At 39.2% G+C, this 19,237-nt stretch overlaps 1 protein-coding gene across 1 annotated transcript in view; it reads right to left on the bottom strand.

The window, feature by feature from the left end:
- The window catches only part of lgr4 (leucine-rich repeat containing G protein-coupled receptor 4), a 40,934-nt gene that overhangs the window by 8,868 nt on the left and 12,829 nt on the right, over positions 1-19,237 (bottom strand). The window contains exons 3-15 of the mRNA XM_042493721.2: positions 13,293-13,364; positions 11,426-11,497; positions 7,306-7,521; positions 5,803-5,874; positions 4,096-4,164; positions 2,865-2,936; positions 2,562-2,633; positions 2,379-2,447; positions 2,224-2,295; positions 1,208-1,273; positions 979-1,050; positions 814-885; positions 555-680 (exon numbers count right to left, since the gene is read on the bottom strand). Coding sequence (XP_042349655.2) covers positions 555-680; positions 814-885; positions 979-1,050; positions 1,208-1,273; positions 2,224-2,295; positions 2,379-2,447; positions 2,562-2,633; positions 2,865-2,936; positions 4,096-4,164; positions 5,803-5,874; positions 7,306-7,521; positions 11,426-11,497; positions 13,293-13,364 — 1,122 coding nt within the window. The remainder of the gene's footprint in view (positions 1-554; positions 681-813; positions 886-978; positions 1,051-1,207; positions 1,274-2,223; positions 2,296-2,378; positions 2,448-2,561; positions 2,634-2,864; positions 2,937-4,095; positions 4,165-5,802; positions 5,875-7,305; positions 7,522-11,425; positions 11,498-13,292; positions 13,365-19,237) is intronic.

The raw sequence follows: 19,237 nt of genomic DNA, 5'->3' as shown, positions 1-19,237 counted from the left end.
AGACATGAATGTATGAAAAATCTATATTTTAGGGATGCACCGATTTATCAACTGAACATTGGTAGCTGCCTAATTCGCCTTGTTGACTGCCATCGGCATATCGGCAAATAAGATGACAGATGTTACTTTGCAGACCGTCCACACTATGACTCAATTTTGATGGCCAGAGAATCAATAGTTAGAAACTGTGTATATCTGTGTATGGGCTACAACCAGTCATGACGCAATCTTTCTTTTGGAAATTGAGACTTCAGGGATTTACTACACTCCTGTAACTAACCAAAATACATTTTAAACAGTTTACAACTTGAAATAAATGTCTTTTTTGCTTAATTAATAATGGTTTTTTTTCAACATAACTTGATATTTCATTTAGCTTTGGAAAATCACAATATGTAATCGCATTTTTGACTGTATTAGAGAGTGAGAAAATAGACAGCTGACAGAGGTGGTGGATCACATGCAGCCAAGGTCACCAGGAATCAAACTTGCGACGTTGCAATTACAGTCAACAGCAAACTCGAAACACTGCAGATAACAAAGTTCTTCCTCACCTGAGTTTGGGCAGGTTTTTTGCAGTAAGCACATTTTTCATCTGCGGATTCCCCGAGAGTTTCAACTGACTGAGCGCGCTCAGTCCGGTCGTTGGAATCACAGTCAAAGAGTTCATACTCAGGTCTCTGCAAAAGAAGTGATTACACGCAAGCAATTTAATTCTGTACAACACAGACAGTCAAACCAAAAGATGGCACGTGGCTGGATTTCTGCACTGATAATAATGAGAGGTGGCAGATAACCACAGGCCATACTCACAGGTTGGTTAGAGCAGTGAGAGTGAGGAAAGCATCTCTGTGGATGACTCGGATTTCGTTTCTGCTCAAGTCTCTGTTAAATCACAACGCACAACCCAAATATAAAAAAAATGTTTGTACAGGATGCTGTGAGTGTTGCTGCATATGTGTGACTCTGTGGACTTACAGTAAACGGAGGGCAGAGAGACTCTGGAAAGTGTCCCTGTCAATTTGTTGTATATGATTATGCTGAAAGCTTCTGTGGATTGGAAACAAGATTTTTAAAGATTACAGACAAGCAAATGATTACCTTTAGTGCCTTAACTGTTTGTTAATAAATTCCAGTCTTTTAATTTTATGATAGAAACTGATTTGTTATCCTTGTTTAAAATGATTTGTGAATGTTCAGCACTCACATCTCCTGTAGCCGGACGCAGCCCTGAAGGGATGGTAGCTCCTTGATCTCGTTGTAGGACAGGTCTCTGATGGAGGAGAAGTAGGAAATCAGACCATTTGTTGGTTTTTATATAAAAGCCTGCTTAGGCTGGTTCCTTCGTATTTGTTGATATACATGTGTGAAAACGAAAACCAACATGGCCTGCAATCTCTCAGTATTCTCTAAATGTTGGTCCCCAGCGTTCGCACAGAACTTGGCAAAAAAAGTGTCTTAAAATCTTATAACTTACCGAAGGACCTAAAATTGTCTGAGCTGATACTATTACTTTTAAAGGAACATGATGACAACACTCGTGATTGCTACTCCAATTCTCCCTGAAACCGAAAATTGCATGTTAATGTGTCTGACTGTTTTTGCGTTGCATTTTAATTGCAAGTTGTGCTTTACCTGATTAAATAAAAGATCTATATATCTATCCAGACGTCCCTCTCCCCAGCAACACTTTCCAGCTCCTCCTGGGGGACCCCGATGCGTTCCCAGACCAGACGAAATATGAAATCCTTCCAGTGTGTTCTGGGTCTGCCACAGGGCCTCCTACCAGGTGTACGTGCCCGGTGTACCTCCAGTGGGAGGCGCCCAGGAGGCATCCTGATAAGATGCCCAAACCACCTTGACTGGCCCCTTTCGACACGAAGGAGCAGCAGCTCTACAGCTGAGTCCAGCCACACTGTGGAGGAAACTCATTTCGGCCGCTTGTATCCGCAATCTAATTTTTTTGTTCACTACCCAGAGCTCACGACCATAGGTGAGGTCTCTTTACCTCAGTGTACAGACTTTTCTGCCGCATTTTTGTACAGGAATCAAAATCCAGCATTAAATCCAAAGATAAAGCTACAGTTTACCCATCAAGTTTTACTGGGACCATTTCCACTGTCACGGTAAGTTCCTAATGATAAATCTTCAGCAAGTACAATTATTATTGGAGGATATATTTTAAGCACAACTGCAGGTGTCAGGAAAGAATAAGTCCCTTACAGCGTCCGAAGCAACTTGAGGTCCTCGCACAGATCAGCGGGGATGGATGATATCTTGGTTCCCGACAGGGTCCTGGAAATGAAAAACCTAATCAGTAACTCCTGAGACGCTTGAAAGCACAAGCAGGAACAGATGCTGCATCCAACTTTACTCACAGACTCTCAAGGTTATTAGTCGACGTAAGGACAGGGAAGTCCTGCATCATGCTGGCCCCACGCAGCATCCTGAAACACACGCAGTGACAAAAATCGCAAAGTCATCAACATTAATGCATGCAACAAGATACAATCTTTAAGCAGGCTTTTAAACACATTTTAATGTCTGACAGCAGGACTTACAGGGAGTGCAGGTCTGACAGATTCTGGAAAGCCGTAGCGCCAACAAAGGACAGAGGATTGTCATAAAGATGTCTGAGAGGGCAGCAAGAGCAGAGGGGAAGAGTTCAAACCAAAATCATTTACTATGCGAGAATGGCACCATCTTCTGGACATTCATCCACTGAGGCCTCACACTGTCAGCCTCTACTGTATGTGTGTTTGTCAGAAAGCACACTGTGCACTGAGCATGGTAGCATTTGAACAAATATGAGTTACTAGTGTGCTAAGTGTGTTTCTAAGTAGTGCCAGTGAGTTTGACCTTACATGGTTCGCAGCAGGGGGTTGTTATGGAAGGCCCCTTCAGGTATGGAAGCAATATCGTTGCTGTGAAACCCGCTGCAGGAAAAATATCAAGGAGACAGTGTGAAAACACTGCTCAATATGAGACCATGAGTAAGTAAGTTCAGTAACAAATGCAAATCAAAGCTAAAAATAACAACAGAAACAATACAAAAGGCAAACTACAGACAGCCAAATCAAGCCCAAATAAAAGGTGTCAATTACCTCTAAAGTCTGCGATTGATTCAAGAAATCATTTCATAAAATAACTAATAAGCTTGTTAGAATAAACCACGAAGTATGACTTTTTAAACCTTCAGAATAAACACACAAATGTTAAGACAACTTGCAATAGATTTTAGTTGTTTTTTTTTCTTTATCCCACCCACTGCATAGAGCTCCGATAAGAAGTTATGTAACCCTTTGGTTTGATTTCTTTTTAAAACATGGGGAGAAGGCAATGAGCAGCGTCACAGGACACAGTCCAAAAAGTAATTGGAAATTAGTAGAGGTACAGAAAAATTACCAGAATATTAGCACCCCTGTACCACCCACTGTATTTAAATGGGACAAGAAAGACATTTCTTGCCAAGTTTTTCATTGCCTTTTCCTCCCATTTTTTCAGAAGAAATCAAACTACTTTTCAGACCTTTTTCAAAATATTTCTTTACCAAATTTAAGACTGATTTTTGACTGATTTTTGCACTTTTTCTTTTCAAGGAGTGCAATTAAGTATAAAGCTAAGTAATGTATGTATGTGGTTCCATGCAGATGTAGGTTTTATTAAAGCAAAAGACAGTATTTAGTTCAGTGGAGGGTTTAAAGATTTTAACACCAGAAATGTAAACTTTCATGCAAAACAGTTTGATTAACTTTGGATAAAACATATTAAAAAATACATAAATTTGTTTAAGAAAATTAAACAAAATGTTTGTGGCAATGAAGACCTCACAAATTCAAATTAAAGACTAACAGTTTTTAAGGACTAATATATACTATTATTTAGGGCATGCAGACACCCTGTGTAAGGCAAAAAACTTTTAAACCACACAAGATCCACAATTTTGACAATTCACTGAGACTCACAAAAACTAAGAGCAGGTTACAACTCTTTTGCTCTATTTTTCCTCTGATATAGTGCAGACCTACTTTATCAGATATTTGTCCTTTTTAAATTACAGGATTCATTTTTAGAAACAGGATTATATATACTCACAGTTCCTTGAGTTTGGGCAGGGCCTCTATTGCTTTGGGAAAAACCATCAGGTTGTTAAAGTTTAGATCTCTAGGATGAGACAGAGAGAGAGACACAGGAAGTCAGTGTTGTTTTCTTGCATTTTGACATAACACATCCCTCCCTCTACAGTTTTCTCATTTACGGAATAATCTCTGCAGATAAATACACCACCACACACTTAGTGGGTCATAAATGCTGATTGAGATGGATTACTTCTGTATCTATACTGTTTTTGTTTGTTTGCACAGGACACCTTTAAACAGCATTAACCAATGACGAACTAACCACTCAACATAAGTAAAAAATGCAAATAACCAATTCCTGGTCCATTTTTTATTGGAATGTAAAACTCATTATAAAAATCCTCCCACTGCACTTAAGAATTGGCATCGTATTCCTGACACATTACATTGCAAGCACTTGAACCACAGAACTAACGCTGCAGATACTGATTATTTTCATTAACAGTTATGTAAGAAATAGTGAAGTGAATAGTGAAGATCTATTTTCTTATCTATTTTTAAAAATGATAAATTTATTCCCTGTCCACAGATAAACTTATAAATGGTTATAGTTTCAACACAGCATGAAGCAGTGCAAACAAATAAACAGCAGACTGGTAGTTTCAATTACACAGTATCCACACAGACAGAATATGGTGCACATCTGAAGGGCTGCTGATGTTGTGAAACTGCACTTAAGATTCAGTATTTTTTTGTTTTATGCTTGGGATGTAGGAAGTCTGCCTGAACTGTTACAGCAGCTCAACCTCCTCTCTCAGAACACTACAGGCTATAAAACAGCAATGGAAGTCTTTGCAAAAAAGCTACTACGTTGACTGCTTTTATTAATTTTAATACAGGCCTACTTATGGCCAAAGGCCCACTGTGCTGCAGTACTATAAGGGACGATTTAAACACTTGATCAGCCTTAAAACCAGCAGATAATTAACTTTAAATATATGAGACTGGTATTTAGAAAAAAATAAAATAAAATACAAAAGGTCTGTTAAAACTATACAGTTCTGTGTGCTGTACAGTAGCTGTTTGCCATTAGGTAAAGCTGTCACTAAAAGATTTGTTCATGGCTATGTGGCAGGAGGAAGTGAACAGTGGGAGGGCAGATTTGATAAGCATCATGTACTTTGCTCTATTTATCCTAGAGCAATTAAAGGAGGAAGTGGACACAATGATGTCTGGAGGACCAGAGCAGAGGTGGGTGGGGGAGCTGTTAGCACACACAAACACGAGCACAAACACACTCAGATTGACACACACACACGCATTAACTGCTGTATGACTGTGCACTTACAGCGGAGATACTCAACTTACGGCCCGTAGGCCAAATCTGGTCCCCAATAGGGTGCCAGGTGGCCTCCCAACATCTTTCTAACTCACAATAAAAAATATCCTAAAATCCTAGAAACCAGCTTAAATGCTATAAACAACCTAAAATTCTAGAAATGTCTTAAAATCCTAGGAACATACTAAAATCCTAAACATGCCATTAAATTCTAGAAATGTCACAAAACTTGAGAAATGTCCTTTAATCCTAGACACATCCTAAATGCCAGAAATGTCCAAAAATCCTGGAAACATGTATGGGGCTGCTGTGACTGGCCCCTGGCCTACTGTCATTTTGCAAAACTGGCCCACGAGCAAAGCAAGCTGAGTATCACTGACTTACAGCGTCTCCAGGTTCACGAGTCCAGCGAAACAGTTGTCTCCTATCTCCTTGATTCTGTTGTTATGCAGATGTCTGGAAGTGCAAAAGCAGTTTTACACATAAATGCAAGATTTTTACAAGTCAGATTTTAAATAATCTTGTTTTTCAGATTTTGTGAGACGTGTAACAAATCATCTTTGAGTGGCAGAGTGTGATTTTTGAATCAGGTGTCTGTACTGCATGTGCGTGTGTGCAGACGGCTTTCCTCGCCTAATAGATTCAAGGTCTTTTCTTCCTGTTTACCCTGACGTGTTTATACTAACCCTGCAGCAATACCACCCAATGTGTGTGTTTGTGTGTGTTTGTGTTAATGTATAACAGTTTGGATCAATGCCTCAGATTCGTAATGCACCACATATTTGTACAAGTTCCTCTCATGGAAGGTTTTAGCATTTCCCTCCCATGCACAATACAACAAGATAATCTGGATTTTACATTAATGCTTGGAGTTGAGCAACTTTTCAAAGTGTCGTTAACATTCAAATCTGAACCCCAATGGCAAATTTCACTGTGGAAGTGTGCTTATGCAAAAACATAGCAGGGCATGAGGAGAACCCGTTTTGTTGACGTATTAACTGTAAGCTGTGGAAATAAATACTACAGTATGTTTGTGCTTTGAATCTGATTTGCAGTTGCTCAGAGGATACATTCAGAGCTTGGGCAGGAAACAAGGAGAGGTACTTTGCATTGATTTGTGGTGACAGAATAATGCCTACGATGCATGAAAAACTAATAGGAAATGCAGCCTCTCTAGTTTAGAGTAAAGCGCAAGCAGCGCAGTCATACTTTACTAATCTACACAGTCAGGTACGGAGGAGAATTTTTAAATATACAGAAAGAAAAAAAGAGTTCATCCATTTATTACACGCCATGGCTCAGAAAGTAAAGAGACAACAAACTATTAATGTTTGCTCACACTGCAGATAATTTGCATGTATTGGTTCTGAACTTGATAAATATCCTGATCGACTTCACACCCAATGACTTTCACTTCTACAGCAACTGCCTCAGGTCATTTTAGTCAACACGAGAATGCTCTCAGTCAGTGTGCATGGTTAATTAAGGGTTTAAAAAAGTACACCAGCAGGTTGTTCCTGCTGAGTGATTTAGCATATAGGTCTATGAAGACTGCATGCAAAGTTCTCCTGGCTATCTGGGAAAGTTCACTTTAATTAATGACTCTGAAACTATTTATTACTCCAGTACTGCAGCTTTAAAGGACGGCTCACCAAAAGCCTTGAGTAATAAAATGTCACGGTGTATTAAAGTCTAAACAATTTTTGACAGGATTGATCCTGTGATTTATGATTTCAAGACATGGCTAGAAAATCAAATACACATTCAAAACTGAATGAATTTGCTGCCTTGGGTATTTTTTTTAAAACTGTAAATATTTATACTTGAACACAACTATGCAAATTTTGATAATAAACCCCAATTAAACAGTAGCTCGATATCACTTACAAAACAACTAGACTGGTCAGGTTTGCAAAAGCGTTGTCTGGTATGCATTGGATGCGGTTTAGTGCCAAAGTCAGAGCCTGAAGGTTCGCCTGGTGTCTCAGAGAACCGACGGGGACCTCCATCAGGTTATTATCATCTAACCAGAGGTGGCGCAGCTGCTGAAGGCCTTCAAAACTGTCGTCTGGAACCGTGGTGATGTGGTTCGCATCCAGGCGACTGCAGAACAGAGAAATAAGGGAAAAGCATGGGTTCATTAAAATAATGCCTTACAGACTGAAAATAAAACAACAACAAAGAAAAATGAATAATAACCATATTACAAATCTGTTTTAACTCGATCCTTGCTTTTATTTCATTGCCACATTTCTAAGTCACGGTCATGGAGAGCAAAGCAGCAAATAGCCAACACCAGAAAGTTTGTCTTGCAGCTCCAAATCCATCTGGGGAATGAAGTGTATTTATTTTATCCTGGGTTTGACTTTTGGTCTCTCCCCAGTAATTCAAAAAGCAGATAACTGAACACTAAGCTCCAATTATTTTATTTTATCACGAACATTTCGACCACACTTGGACTTCATCAAGCATTAAAAGGTCTGGAAAGTACATTTGCAGCAGTATACTGGTTTCTAATCTACAATCTATATTTACACATATTTCTATCTTAAACAAGTGGGTTCAAGATACTGAGAAATTGTTTTTTTAATTATTTTATTTTTATGTATTCCTTTAAGAGTCCTTATAACTGATGATGATGATAATAATAATAATAATAATAATAATACAAAAAAATTATTGTGCAATACTGTATCCCGTGACACTTTTTGAGATGGTTATGATACCATAAAAATCTCATACCATTGCAGTCCTGCTTGGAAGTATGTTAATGCAATGACCAGCACTTAATTTTCTATTCACTGGACGACACATGCTAACTCTACCCAAATACTCACAATCTGTATACCTCCAAAAATAGGTAGTGGACTGTTGTTTGCACCTAAAACAGTTCATCTTTATTCAGAGTAGCAGAGGCTCAGAAAGTAAATCTGATATATTAACTTAGCATTTTCAAGCAAAATGTAGGTAAAATAGTAGAGCATACTCTCAAATGTCATCATGTGAATATTCGGGTAATCTGAAGTTTGACTGTATTACAGAGAAGGAACCCTGCAAACAGATGAGGAGCCAGTAGTTTGGTGGTAAAAAAGGAAATGCTTTTTACTTAAGCAGTAATATGAATGCACAAGTGCTCTTTTCACCATCACCACCCTGTTTTCTCCTGCTATCCTCCCTCACTGGGTGTCTCGCCCTCCCTCAAAATTCCTCAAGTGTCTGGGCTGGAAGAAAAACAGTCTTGATTGACATTTAGCTCTCTAAGGCTTTATACAAACCAAGTCCTGGCTCTGTCAAAGCATATTACTTCAGCTACAGACCTTAAAACCCTCACAGAGAAAAGACATCTGTTAAAAAGAAAGAAGAGCGGCAGAAAAAAAAGAGGGGAAGCAAGGGACAAGGGGAGGGTTATAGAGGGGTGATAATAGCTGAAAGCTGGACTTTCAGCACGTTTCTCCAGCTGGATCTATTCCCTCATTAGTCCCCGAAGGTGGCAAAAATAGAGCCATATACGTATCATGGTCTCAATGAAACTGACATTCAGTAGTCCGGAAAAACAATGCTGAAGACTGAGGGCGAGTGGAGCAGGAAATCGTGAGAGGGCTGACAGTTACGAGTAAACACGCAGAAACAAACAAGCTCCTGGAAAACTCAACAATCTAACATAGGAGGAGAAAAGTTTGCCACAGATCTGCTGAATAAGAATGACCTACATTTGCACAGGGCTATCGCTGGGCTTAGTGAACAAAAATCACCGCAGCATGAGTTAAGTATGTGATATGAGGGAAACTGCCCCTAAATGACATCAACAATGTCTTGAGTAAATAATTTAGATTTATAGTTCTTGTTGACTTGGAGATGAGTCTTTACTTTTTCATATTGCCATCTTATAGTGGTGGAAATTGATTGTGAAAAGTTATGGATGGTACCTTTGAACAGCTCCTTACAGCTCCTATTTTCCATCATCCCTCTGCTTGGGATACCTAGCACACTGATCTGGAACTAAAAGGTGGAGCTAGAAACACTGAAGTCCATTCATTTTTGAATTGGAGAATCAGCAATCTTGCTCAGGGCTGATCTGTTGCTGGTTTAACCACTGTTCATACCGTGGCAAGTTCTTCACACGAGTTAAGTACAACTATTAAATGAAAGGATGTTTTGCAGCCTTTAGAAGCAGCTGTAGACTGAGAAAAAAGCAACTTGATTCACTGTGTCGTCCACCAGCAACTTTTAAGGTGTAACGTTTACTTGTAATGTTACTTAATGCAAGAGTTTACGACTTGAATCCATCAACACACCTTAAATTTCAATATTCAACTGAACCACTCTATCTGTTTTTATGACCTACACTTTTTGTAATGACTAGATCTTCAAGCATTTAAAAAGTGTATATCAATTTCAACCAGATTTTGTTAACTGCATATATTCTCATCCTCACTTGGAGAAAAAAACTTGGTGGAGCTTTGTTCCTGTGCACTCCAGCAACACTAAACCGCTGCTCTTGCCTGAGAAGGCTTGTAAGACTAACCGCCCTTCAAAATCTGTCATTCCCTCTCAATTTGTCTTTTAAACTATCCGTAAATGTTTGTTTTAAAAACTGATTTTATTGTTCTCAATTCTTAATGATAAAATTTAACATTTTTTCTATTTAAAGATTCCTTTATTCCACTAAACTCATTGGCATATTGTTGTATTGTTGCATATTGCTGCATATATGTTTGTTTAGTATTAAAGTAGTTATTGTGACAGGCCTACTGAAAACCACAATTGTGAACCCAAGTAATTGGGATTCATCCTCTGGGCACTAAAAATGTCCATGCAAAATTTCATGGCAATATATCCTGTAGTTGTTTAGATCTTTTATTCTGGGCAGAGCTAGCCCAACACTCTCTACCATCACACAAGTTTAGTTTAGTGCATCTTTTCTCACACTGTTCACAATGAGAAATCGGTATTTAGTGACCTCAAACTAAACTCCATTGTTGCCTGTAGACCCATTTTTGCATAAATTTGTTTAACAAATTTTCAGCACCAAACTTTTAGATCTTCACGCACATTAGTAGATAAACCGTTCTGCAGTGCTCCTGCTGCTTTTCATAGCATATTTGTGAGTAACTGTCAAAAATGTGACTGGTTGCTAGTTTGGCACAAACACTTTGAATTGCACTTTGGATTGTAAGCTGTGTAAATACACTGCAGTTCTTTCTCTGACAACAGCCCTGGTGACTGCAGCAGATCTTCCTGTCCAGGTATTCACAACAAAAAAGGCTTTCTCATTAACTTAAACTTCTAGAAGTTTACTTCCCAGGCTAACCATAAAACTCACTAACAGGGCTGTTGTGACAGTATTGCTTGAGTGAGTTCTTACATATTAACATGAATGACGGTTTTTTCAGCAGCAAACCCACCTTTTGATCATCTCGGTGGCCACTTTTGTAAAGTTAAAAGAGGCCAGAGACCAGTTAATAAACAAACATTACTCATATTTATCAGATAACATGAATAAACAAGGCAAATCTAGCATAGATCAGGTGTGTGCAGGGACATTTCTAGAATGTATGCTTTGCATGCACTCTGGCAACTTACTTACATTTTAATTTTATTGTGTGCGTGCGTGTGTGTGTGTGTGTGTGTGTGTAGGAAATGGTTGGAGGGCCACTCAGCACCCGGCTTTAAGTTGTGTATCACTGATCTACATGTTCACCAGCTTTTCAAAAGAGACATTTCGTAGTCCAAAGTCAAGGCTGTAGTTCCTCTCCCCTGTGAGGTCATGTTCGGCAGTTTACGACCAATTCAAAGTACATAAATCTAACAGAATATCCGACCTGTATGGTGACATTGATAAATAATTATTACAAAATCTACAGCAATAGCCGTGAGGGTTTTCCTTGTACTGTAACTGCAGGACGGAAAAGTCCACTTGAAACTCAGGTTCTTTGAGCAAACAATACCCTACATTTGTGAACGCGTGTGCGTGTGTGCATGTGTGTGTGTGCGGCAGGTGACTCACAGAGACTGAAGGGAGTGGAGGTTCTTCAGGGCTGCACTGGGAACAGTCTTCAGCTGATTATTCTGCAGCATCCTGAGGATAAATGGCAACATTAGAATTTCAACTCAACTTACAACATTTTCTCTTGCATCATGAATTTAAAACAATGGCTGCGGTTAAACCGACTTTTTTGCTAAGGAAGGATACTAACTTAATGAAATGACCCAGAAGGATCTTAGTGGCAGCCATGATAAGAACTGGTAAAATTCTCTAAATGCTAAGGAAAGGTGCTTCAGTGCCTCCTTTCTTATCTCTTTTGGCATAGAGTACAATGGACCAGCCTTAAAGGAGATAATGCCGTCCCTCAATTCCCTACGACAGCAATAAAGTGACCCATATCAATAATATCCCCCATTTCATAATGACGTAACCTAATGTAAGTGCAGTCTGATTTAGTTTGCACCATACTTCTCTTTTCTTAAGTCCTTAGAAATTATCTTTCACATCTTTCCTTGACCTCATGACATTTCCACCAGGGTCAAGGAAAAGTGTTTTGGGAAAAAAACACAACACTAAATTTTTCTGACTATTTGATTGAAGCAAAAACTTATCCACAGACAAGGTGTCTAAAGGTTTCAGACACTTACATTTAATTCTTTTTTGGGGCCTTTTCAGGATAATTTTTAACCAAATTTAAGACAGATTTTTGGAAAACCTTTTCTTATTCAAACATTGAAGGCAAATATAGAGGTTAGTAGTATATAGGTAGTGTCATGCAGAGGTAGGTTTGATGTAGGACTATGGTTATTTGAGTGAGTGAGGTAAATTTAAATTTTACCTACAGAGAAGTGCAAGTAGAAAGTGAAATACAGTATTAGGTTCAGAGGTGGGTTGAAGATTTGTAACATCAAAAATTTAGACCTCAATGCAGGAGAGTTTGACTAGTTTTTACAAAGATGGATGAATGATATTAGATTAAAAAATGTTTGTGGTAATTAAGACCTCACATACTCAAAACTAAGAGTATTTAATAACTATTAAACGCTTAATATTCAGAAATTTGAATTTGAGACATTTTAATATATTTTTAGCAGAGATTCATTTGACGTTAACTATACTGGTGAACTTTCTGAAACCTTCTCTGCATTGTTGCTGTTTATGTGGCTCCAAACTGGTTAAAGTTATTTCCTTTGGAAAAGACTCTGGCTTCATGAAGATTTCCTGATTCCTCATTCTGTTGTCAAGCTAATGAAGAAACATCAACTGAGTTATGATGGTATCTCAGTATTTGTGAAAACTAACCCAAATCTAATGTGATTGGGGGTTTGTTTGAGCTTCGTGTAGCCAAAATACTTCAGTTTGTTTTTACTTGTGTGGTTACAAGTAACAATATGAATAAAAATCACTTGATATGATCAGCATGAACAATACCTCCGTGCGTTTGTGTTTTCAGTCATGTAATCAAGACCTCACCTGTAGATCAACAGGACTTTGAACTTTTGGCCTGTTGCAGAATCAACAGGGCAGCGCTTTGTGTGTCGCTCTGTGTGTTCGAGTCTGTGCAAGCACACTAGGGTGTGCTGCACGATGTAAATTAAGCAGAACTAATTTTTACACAGGGCTTGTATGCAATGCTGTATTAGGTGTTTTTACAGGCACAGATACAGTTTGGGCAGGGATCGAAAAAAGGCATTTAGTCTATTCCAAGTAAATTTAACGGCATGGCTATGTTTAGTGTGGCAATAACTGACAGCACCACAATGTTACCGCAAACTGTAATATTTACTCCACCCCCCGTGTGCGGAAAACTTCACACCATCACAGACATAAGTGTGTGTGCTTGTGCGCGTTGACGGCGGTGGTGGTGACAGGGAGGGTGCGTGCTTACAGGACTTTGAGCTGATGCAGTCCAGACAGGGCCTCAGGGTGGATGAATGACAGGTCATTCCCCGCAAGTCGTCTGTGGTGAGAGAAAAAGTCACACTTATATTTTGGAAATTATTCAAATGTTTTAAAAGCTATGGGAGACATTTCTGCATTTCAGCTAACACAATGTAAAAACCACAGAATATATTTCATCTCTGAGTGAAGCAATGCATGGTGTTTTTGAGCTTCTCCACATCCAGCGCCTCACTAGATTAGTTTCCAGCTCTGAAGCTGAACATGGGGCCTGGGGTGTCAAAGACATGTGTCTGTGCCATGGCCTGTTGTCACTTCATCTGTCACCCACAAGAGATTAGAGCTGTTCCTGGATATCCCCTCCTTAGATCCCTTTCCGAGCCTCCCCAACCATTACTATTCAGTGCTCCCTGTAGAGGGTGAAAAACCGATTCACTCCTCTGAGGCTGATGCAAGAAGTGCAGCCTTGTAACAGTATTTGCCTTGTAACATTTATCACTGGGCAGCTTCTTCGGTCCCTGCATGGGTTACATGAGGCTAAGGGGGGGCACCTCCCTTTCCTGTTGGGAACAGGAAGTGCACAGGAAATAAGGGTGTAAATAAGCATGGGACAGGCTGACTGGGACACACGGCCCAAGTGTACTATCTGGCCTGAGAGATTAGCAACAGATTTATCACTCTGCAACGTGAGTCAGACCAGGCTGAAGTCCCTGCAACAAGAGCTGCTGGGTGTGAGCCTGAGAATCAAGGCTGACTGTGTTAGAGGACCACATACCCTTGATGGACACTCAGCACTGGTCTTTTGTTTGTTTGCCATCAATTTTACTAAATCAGAGAGTTAATTTACAGTAAGGCATTTTTGCAGCACCATTGTGAGTTGACAAGTACAAATAGCTGAGTCCCTAATGAGGCTGACAGAGCTGAAATAATACCTGTTCCATGAGTATACCGTATGTCAGTGTCGGAAAATAGTCCTCCAACAAATCTACTGTAGGTAACAATAGAAATACAAGACATTTGCAGGGTTCAACAATAAGGATTGCAACATTGCCCAGTTAAGTAAAATGCCACATCTCAGAATTAAAAACACTTTTTTGCTCAGGGATGCATGATACTGGATTTTTGCTGGTATTCAGTATGCTGATTTTTTGCCAAGTGCCAATTGGGATATTGATAAATGCACATATGCCAACTAGATTTCTGATTCGCTTCCCTGACTGGGCAAGTGAAAACAATAATGTTGAATCCTGCTTGTGTAAATCTGGATGACCATGACATTATTGCAACAAATACAATCAATGATTTGCATCACAAACTCAAATAGTCTGGTAGACATGATGTGTGCTGATAAAAAAAAAATTCTCAACACGAAGAAATTACTGTTTATTAAGTGTGTATAACCCATCAATCAAATTCTAAAGTCAATTATACTTATATAGCCCAACATCACCAATTTGCCTCCAGTGGCATTTTCAGTCTTGTAGTGCAACACAAACCCTTTTTTGCCAAATAAGTTTTACAATAACATAAGTTGCTTTACTTCTTTTATAATCACTCGACAAATGTAAATGGGATATGTCCATCATGTTATCTAAATTGTTATTTATCATTTGAGGTTTGACTGGCCTTCTTTTAGTCCAGTCATTTTGTTGCACCCTTTTCTTCAATGGTTTAATGCCACGTAACTAGAGAATCGGTGCAACCAGCTGTTTATTTCAATGAACCTCCAAATATTCAAATATTATTACACATATATTCACAATAGCGGATGCTGATTTCCAGGAAATTTTGCTAAAATTTGTGCCACATGTGGATGGAAACCTGGTTACAGAGGTAACAAATTCCTTATAAATTCTCCATCTGCCACAGAAATGAAACAGAGAACTGTAAAGCAGCCAAGAAATATGGTGTCACGGAGGATGCTAAGCCCCAAAAAATGCAGTTGAATAAAATCATAATGTGCTTGTAAATTCAAAGCTTGCATGAGCTTGACGGGAGAGTGTGTGAGTAAGAGACTAAAAAACAAATGAGGTGATGACTTATTTTGCTGAAAACTGAAAAATTGTCTGGTTATTTATTCATTTATTTATTTTTACTATATTTTTGTTGAAATTTGAAGTATGTTGAATGTGCTATGTGAAAAACAATGACAGAGCCTTCATTTTGGCCATTCACAGACCCTATTAACTGTTTGATTAATTGACAAAAGCTGTGATATCAGGATGTAAATGCTCACCAGTTTACAAAAAGGCAGATTGACTTTGCTTTTTCACAAACCTCATGAATAACCCTCCAATGCCAAATTCCAAAATTAACAATACCAACAAATCAACCAATCAATGCTTCTCTCCTGAGAAAAGTTTGTCAAGAGATGTTTTGTGACATCTTAAAAAAGAAATACAATTTTAATTCCAACACTATAATCTGCAGTTTTAGTTCTGACTACAGTAAAAGCAGATGGACACCTATAAATTCCAAATGACACCAATCTTATCCGTAGCTGTTGAGTCATTCCTGTTGATTTCCAACATACAGCGACAAATGTGGCTCATGTCAATATGACTTAATTCCTTAGAAACTCTCAGAACCCAGAACCTGCAATCACTGTCACAAGCCGCTAACCGCCGAATGCAAACATGGTTTGACAAATCATTCAGATACCCTTCAGGTTTCTCAACATAAAGAGCTTCTCCTCCTCCTGCATCTTTCAGCAAATTCAGTACATGTCCCCCCAGGCTCCGACGGGGAAAGAAGAATGTGCTAAATCTCGCTGAGGAAAGGCTAAATCCTCTCCTTGTGCAATACCACTCCCACAGGTCTACCTTTGTCAATAGCAAATTCACAAAGAGCCCTGCAGTGCACTCTGATAGCAGAAGGCTGCAAAAATGATTTACCATCAAAAAACAAAAAGAGCCTTTAGGCTTCAAATGTTGCTGAAACAGAACTATTTAACTTTCTATTTGGGTAAACTTCTGCGGCAAAACCCAAACAAGCACCCCTCCCCCACGACATGCTCCCACATGTACAGTACACTCCTTTTTCTGTACAATTGTTGGTAGGTAGCTGTGATAATAAGCATGTGACTTAATTTCCTGTGTTCATGTTGGCAATGAAGATGTTCATGTCACCTTTTCAAAGAGTCATTTAATTATAAAAGAGCTGTGGAGTGAAAGGAGCTATTTCAGGCACCTCTGGTTCTACAAGCAAAAGTCGCATTCATTTTCCCACAATGTGACTCACAGTTGGCTCGGTGTGACACTTTCCTGGTTGAATCATCAGTACAAAAGATTAACAACTGAGTTACATATTAAAGTATCTCGTTCTTTGATTAAAATCAGCTACAGGTACAAAAGGTACCATTCTGAGTTCATAAAAACTTCAGGGTAGAAGTTAACTACAACTCCCAAAGTACATTTCAACAGGAAAAAAAATTCAATCACCAAGGTAACTGTGGTGCAAGCTTAAAAATATGCTGTTGAGAAAAAATATATTTTACAATCTCACACATTAATTTATTTGTGGCAGGCCACCACAATTAAAACATCTGCTGCCACAAATAGATTTTTCTAGTTTTGTGCCGTTAATTGCACTGGGTCTCAAAAGTTGCATTCACTCGCAGCAGCTTATGGAGAGCTGTGCCTGCACTGTACCCGCAAAAACCTCCAAATGTAGAGAGGGGACACAGAATGATACAAAAGGACACACATGCACTTAAAAATAAAAAAGTTGTCTTACAAACTTAAAACACTTTGCTGTGGCAAATTCGTAAGACAATTTCTCTCTATTGCTTTGCAGGAAAACAGGGAGTCTGGTGCAGCTTTGACCGTCACCAAAACTGTATTTAGGGCCCTTTGAGAGAGTAACGCAGAGACAGGAGTGTGGCACTATGCTGGTTTTGGTGATAACTATGACATTTAAAAGGTGAAAAACAGATATCAGATTAATAATAAACGCTTCCATTTCTTTCCGTTCTTGCTCCCTTCCATCCTCTGTACACTTTTATTTTGTGTGTAATTAATTTACCAAAGAATATTTTAAAATTTCTTTAGCTATTGCAATAATATTGTAAATTCCTAAATAATTGTGTAGTAAAAATCTGTTGTCGTGCCAGCCCTGCTGTGAGGGTACCTGTGTTGTAGGTGGGTTGGCGGCTCTACTATCAGAGGCTCTATGGTGTGTGTTACTGTGGAGGAATGTCAGTACCTATACGCCTGCTGTTTATCATGTTAACATTGTTGTTTGTCAGCCCTAATATCTTGTTAAACTTTGAATATGGCACAGTAATCACCGGGCCCGTGTGTTGTAATTACTGCCACTGCAGAGGAATTAATCTCTTTCATGTACGACATCATCTCTTCTAACAATGTACACATACACATATGTTGGGCATTGTCCAGCAATACACAGTATGGGTCTTGCTGGAAACACTAGTGTAGAGTTCCTCTTCAACTGCTTCTACTATAATTAATCAGGACAAAGATATCAGATGTGAGCCAACACTAAAAAAAGATTTTATGCCCTGCTGCATATAAATACATTTATCATAATATTGTACAAGTTATACTGACATGGATTTTATGGCATATCATTCAGCCAGACAGCTATTAAAAACAGAACCAATGAAAAACTTTATTAACAGCACACATTTCATATCAATGAATGCAATGTCTTGAACTTTATTAACACTTCACAAAACATTCAAAAAAAGGAACACTTACTTTGACTTTTCCAATAAACTGAAACAAAAATAAGTATAAAAGAAAACTTTAAATAACTTTAAATTTTTCTGTCAACAAAGTGCAACGTATCAACATCGGTCTGAGTCAGATGTCATTACCACAATTCACTTCAGACATACAGAGAGCCTATCGGTCACAGGTTACTTCAAGACTATAAACAAACTGCAAAGGAGACAGAGAATACCTGTCATCACGTCTGCTGAGCTTTGTGGTGCCTTTGGCAATAAAGACAGAGAGCGAAGGAGATTGCGTGACTACGAAGGAGGGAATATTCCTCCCCTGTCTCCGCTCCTGTCCTGTGTGAGGATGTCCCGCTCTCTTTTCTCTCCCTGATCTCTTTCTCCGTCAACTCTTTCTCCCCCCTGCCTTTGCCCTCAGGGCCCATGCTCCGGTTCACTGACACTGCTGAAGCCCCAAAGCAAAAAAAGTCATCCACCAAAGTTTACTGAGAGAAGCCTGCAGATTTGTTCCCAGAGAGAAGGTTAAACAAACACACATTATGAACTAAAGGTATATGTCAATCAATGACACCCAACGACAGTCCATCCATTATGATGACCTGAGACGAGAGAAGAAGCAGCAGCGGGACCGGGTGAGGTTTTTTTTTTTCAGTCCCGTTGCCATGGTAACAATTGTTTTGCCTTCTTCCTTCCTGCCTTGCATTCCTCCACACAATGCGATGAAAAGTAAATTGCCTTTCGACAAAGCAGATTGGAGTGGTGTATGGAAAAGAAGAGGGTGAAGACTCGGCCGGCTGAAAGACACACGAGAGCTGAAAAAACACGCCCGCAAAGGCCAAGTGGAGCTGGAACCGCTGGAGTGTGTTCACTCACTGGTCATTTGGCTTTCTCAGGGCTGCATGTTACCTGATATCAGGTAGACAGATTTTATCTCTGACTCCCAGCAGCAGCAGCAGCCAGACAGCGGAGTGTTTAAAGAGTAAAGAAATAACAAACACCCACTGAGATTAGATGTACGCCACTCAACAAAGCCCCAGAGCACAGATGTGCTGTTGCCACCCTGATAATCCCTTAAAAGCAAAAATCCACACAGGATGTCACATGATCGCAGCTTCAATACAAGTTGTCTCACCTCACCTTTTTAATTGAGCCTTGCTGCACCTTCTATAACCGCCCTTGTTTAACTCGTGAATGGTTGAGTGATTCGTAACCTCATGTAATGCTGCTCTTATCTT

Source organism: Plectropomus leopardus, chromosome 1, assembly GCF_026936395.1.
Source record: "Plectropomus leopardus strain MGB_pleo_1.0 chromosome 1, ASM2693639v1, whole genome shotgun sequence".
NCBI lineage: Eukaryota > Metazoa > Chordata > Actinopteri > Perciformes > Serranidae > Plectropomus > Plectropomus leopardus.
The sequence above is the reverse complement of the archived record's forward strand: the minus strand, read 5'-3'. Positions and strand labels throughout refer to the sequence as shown.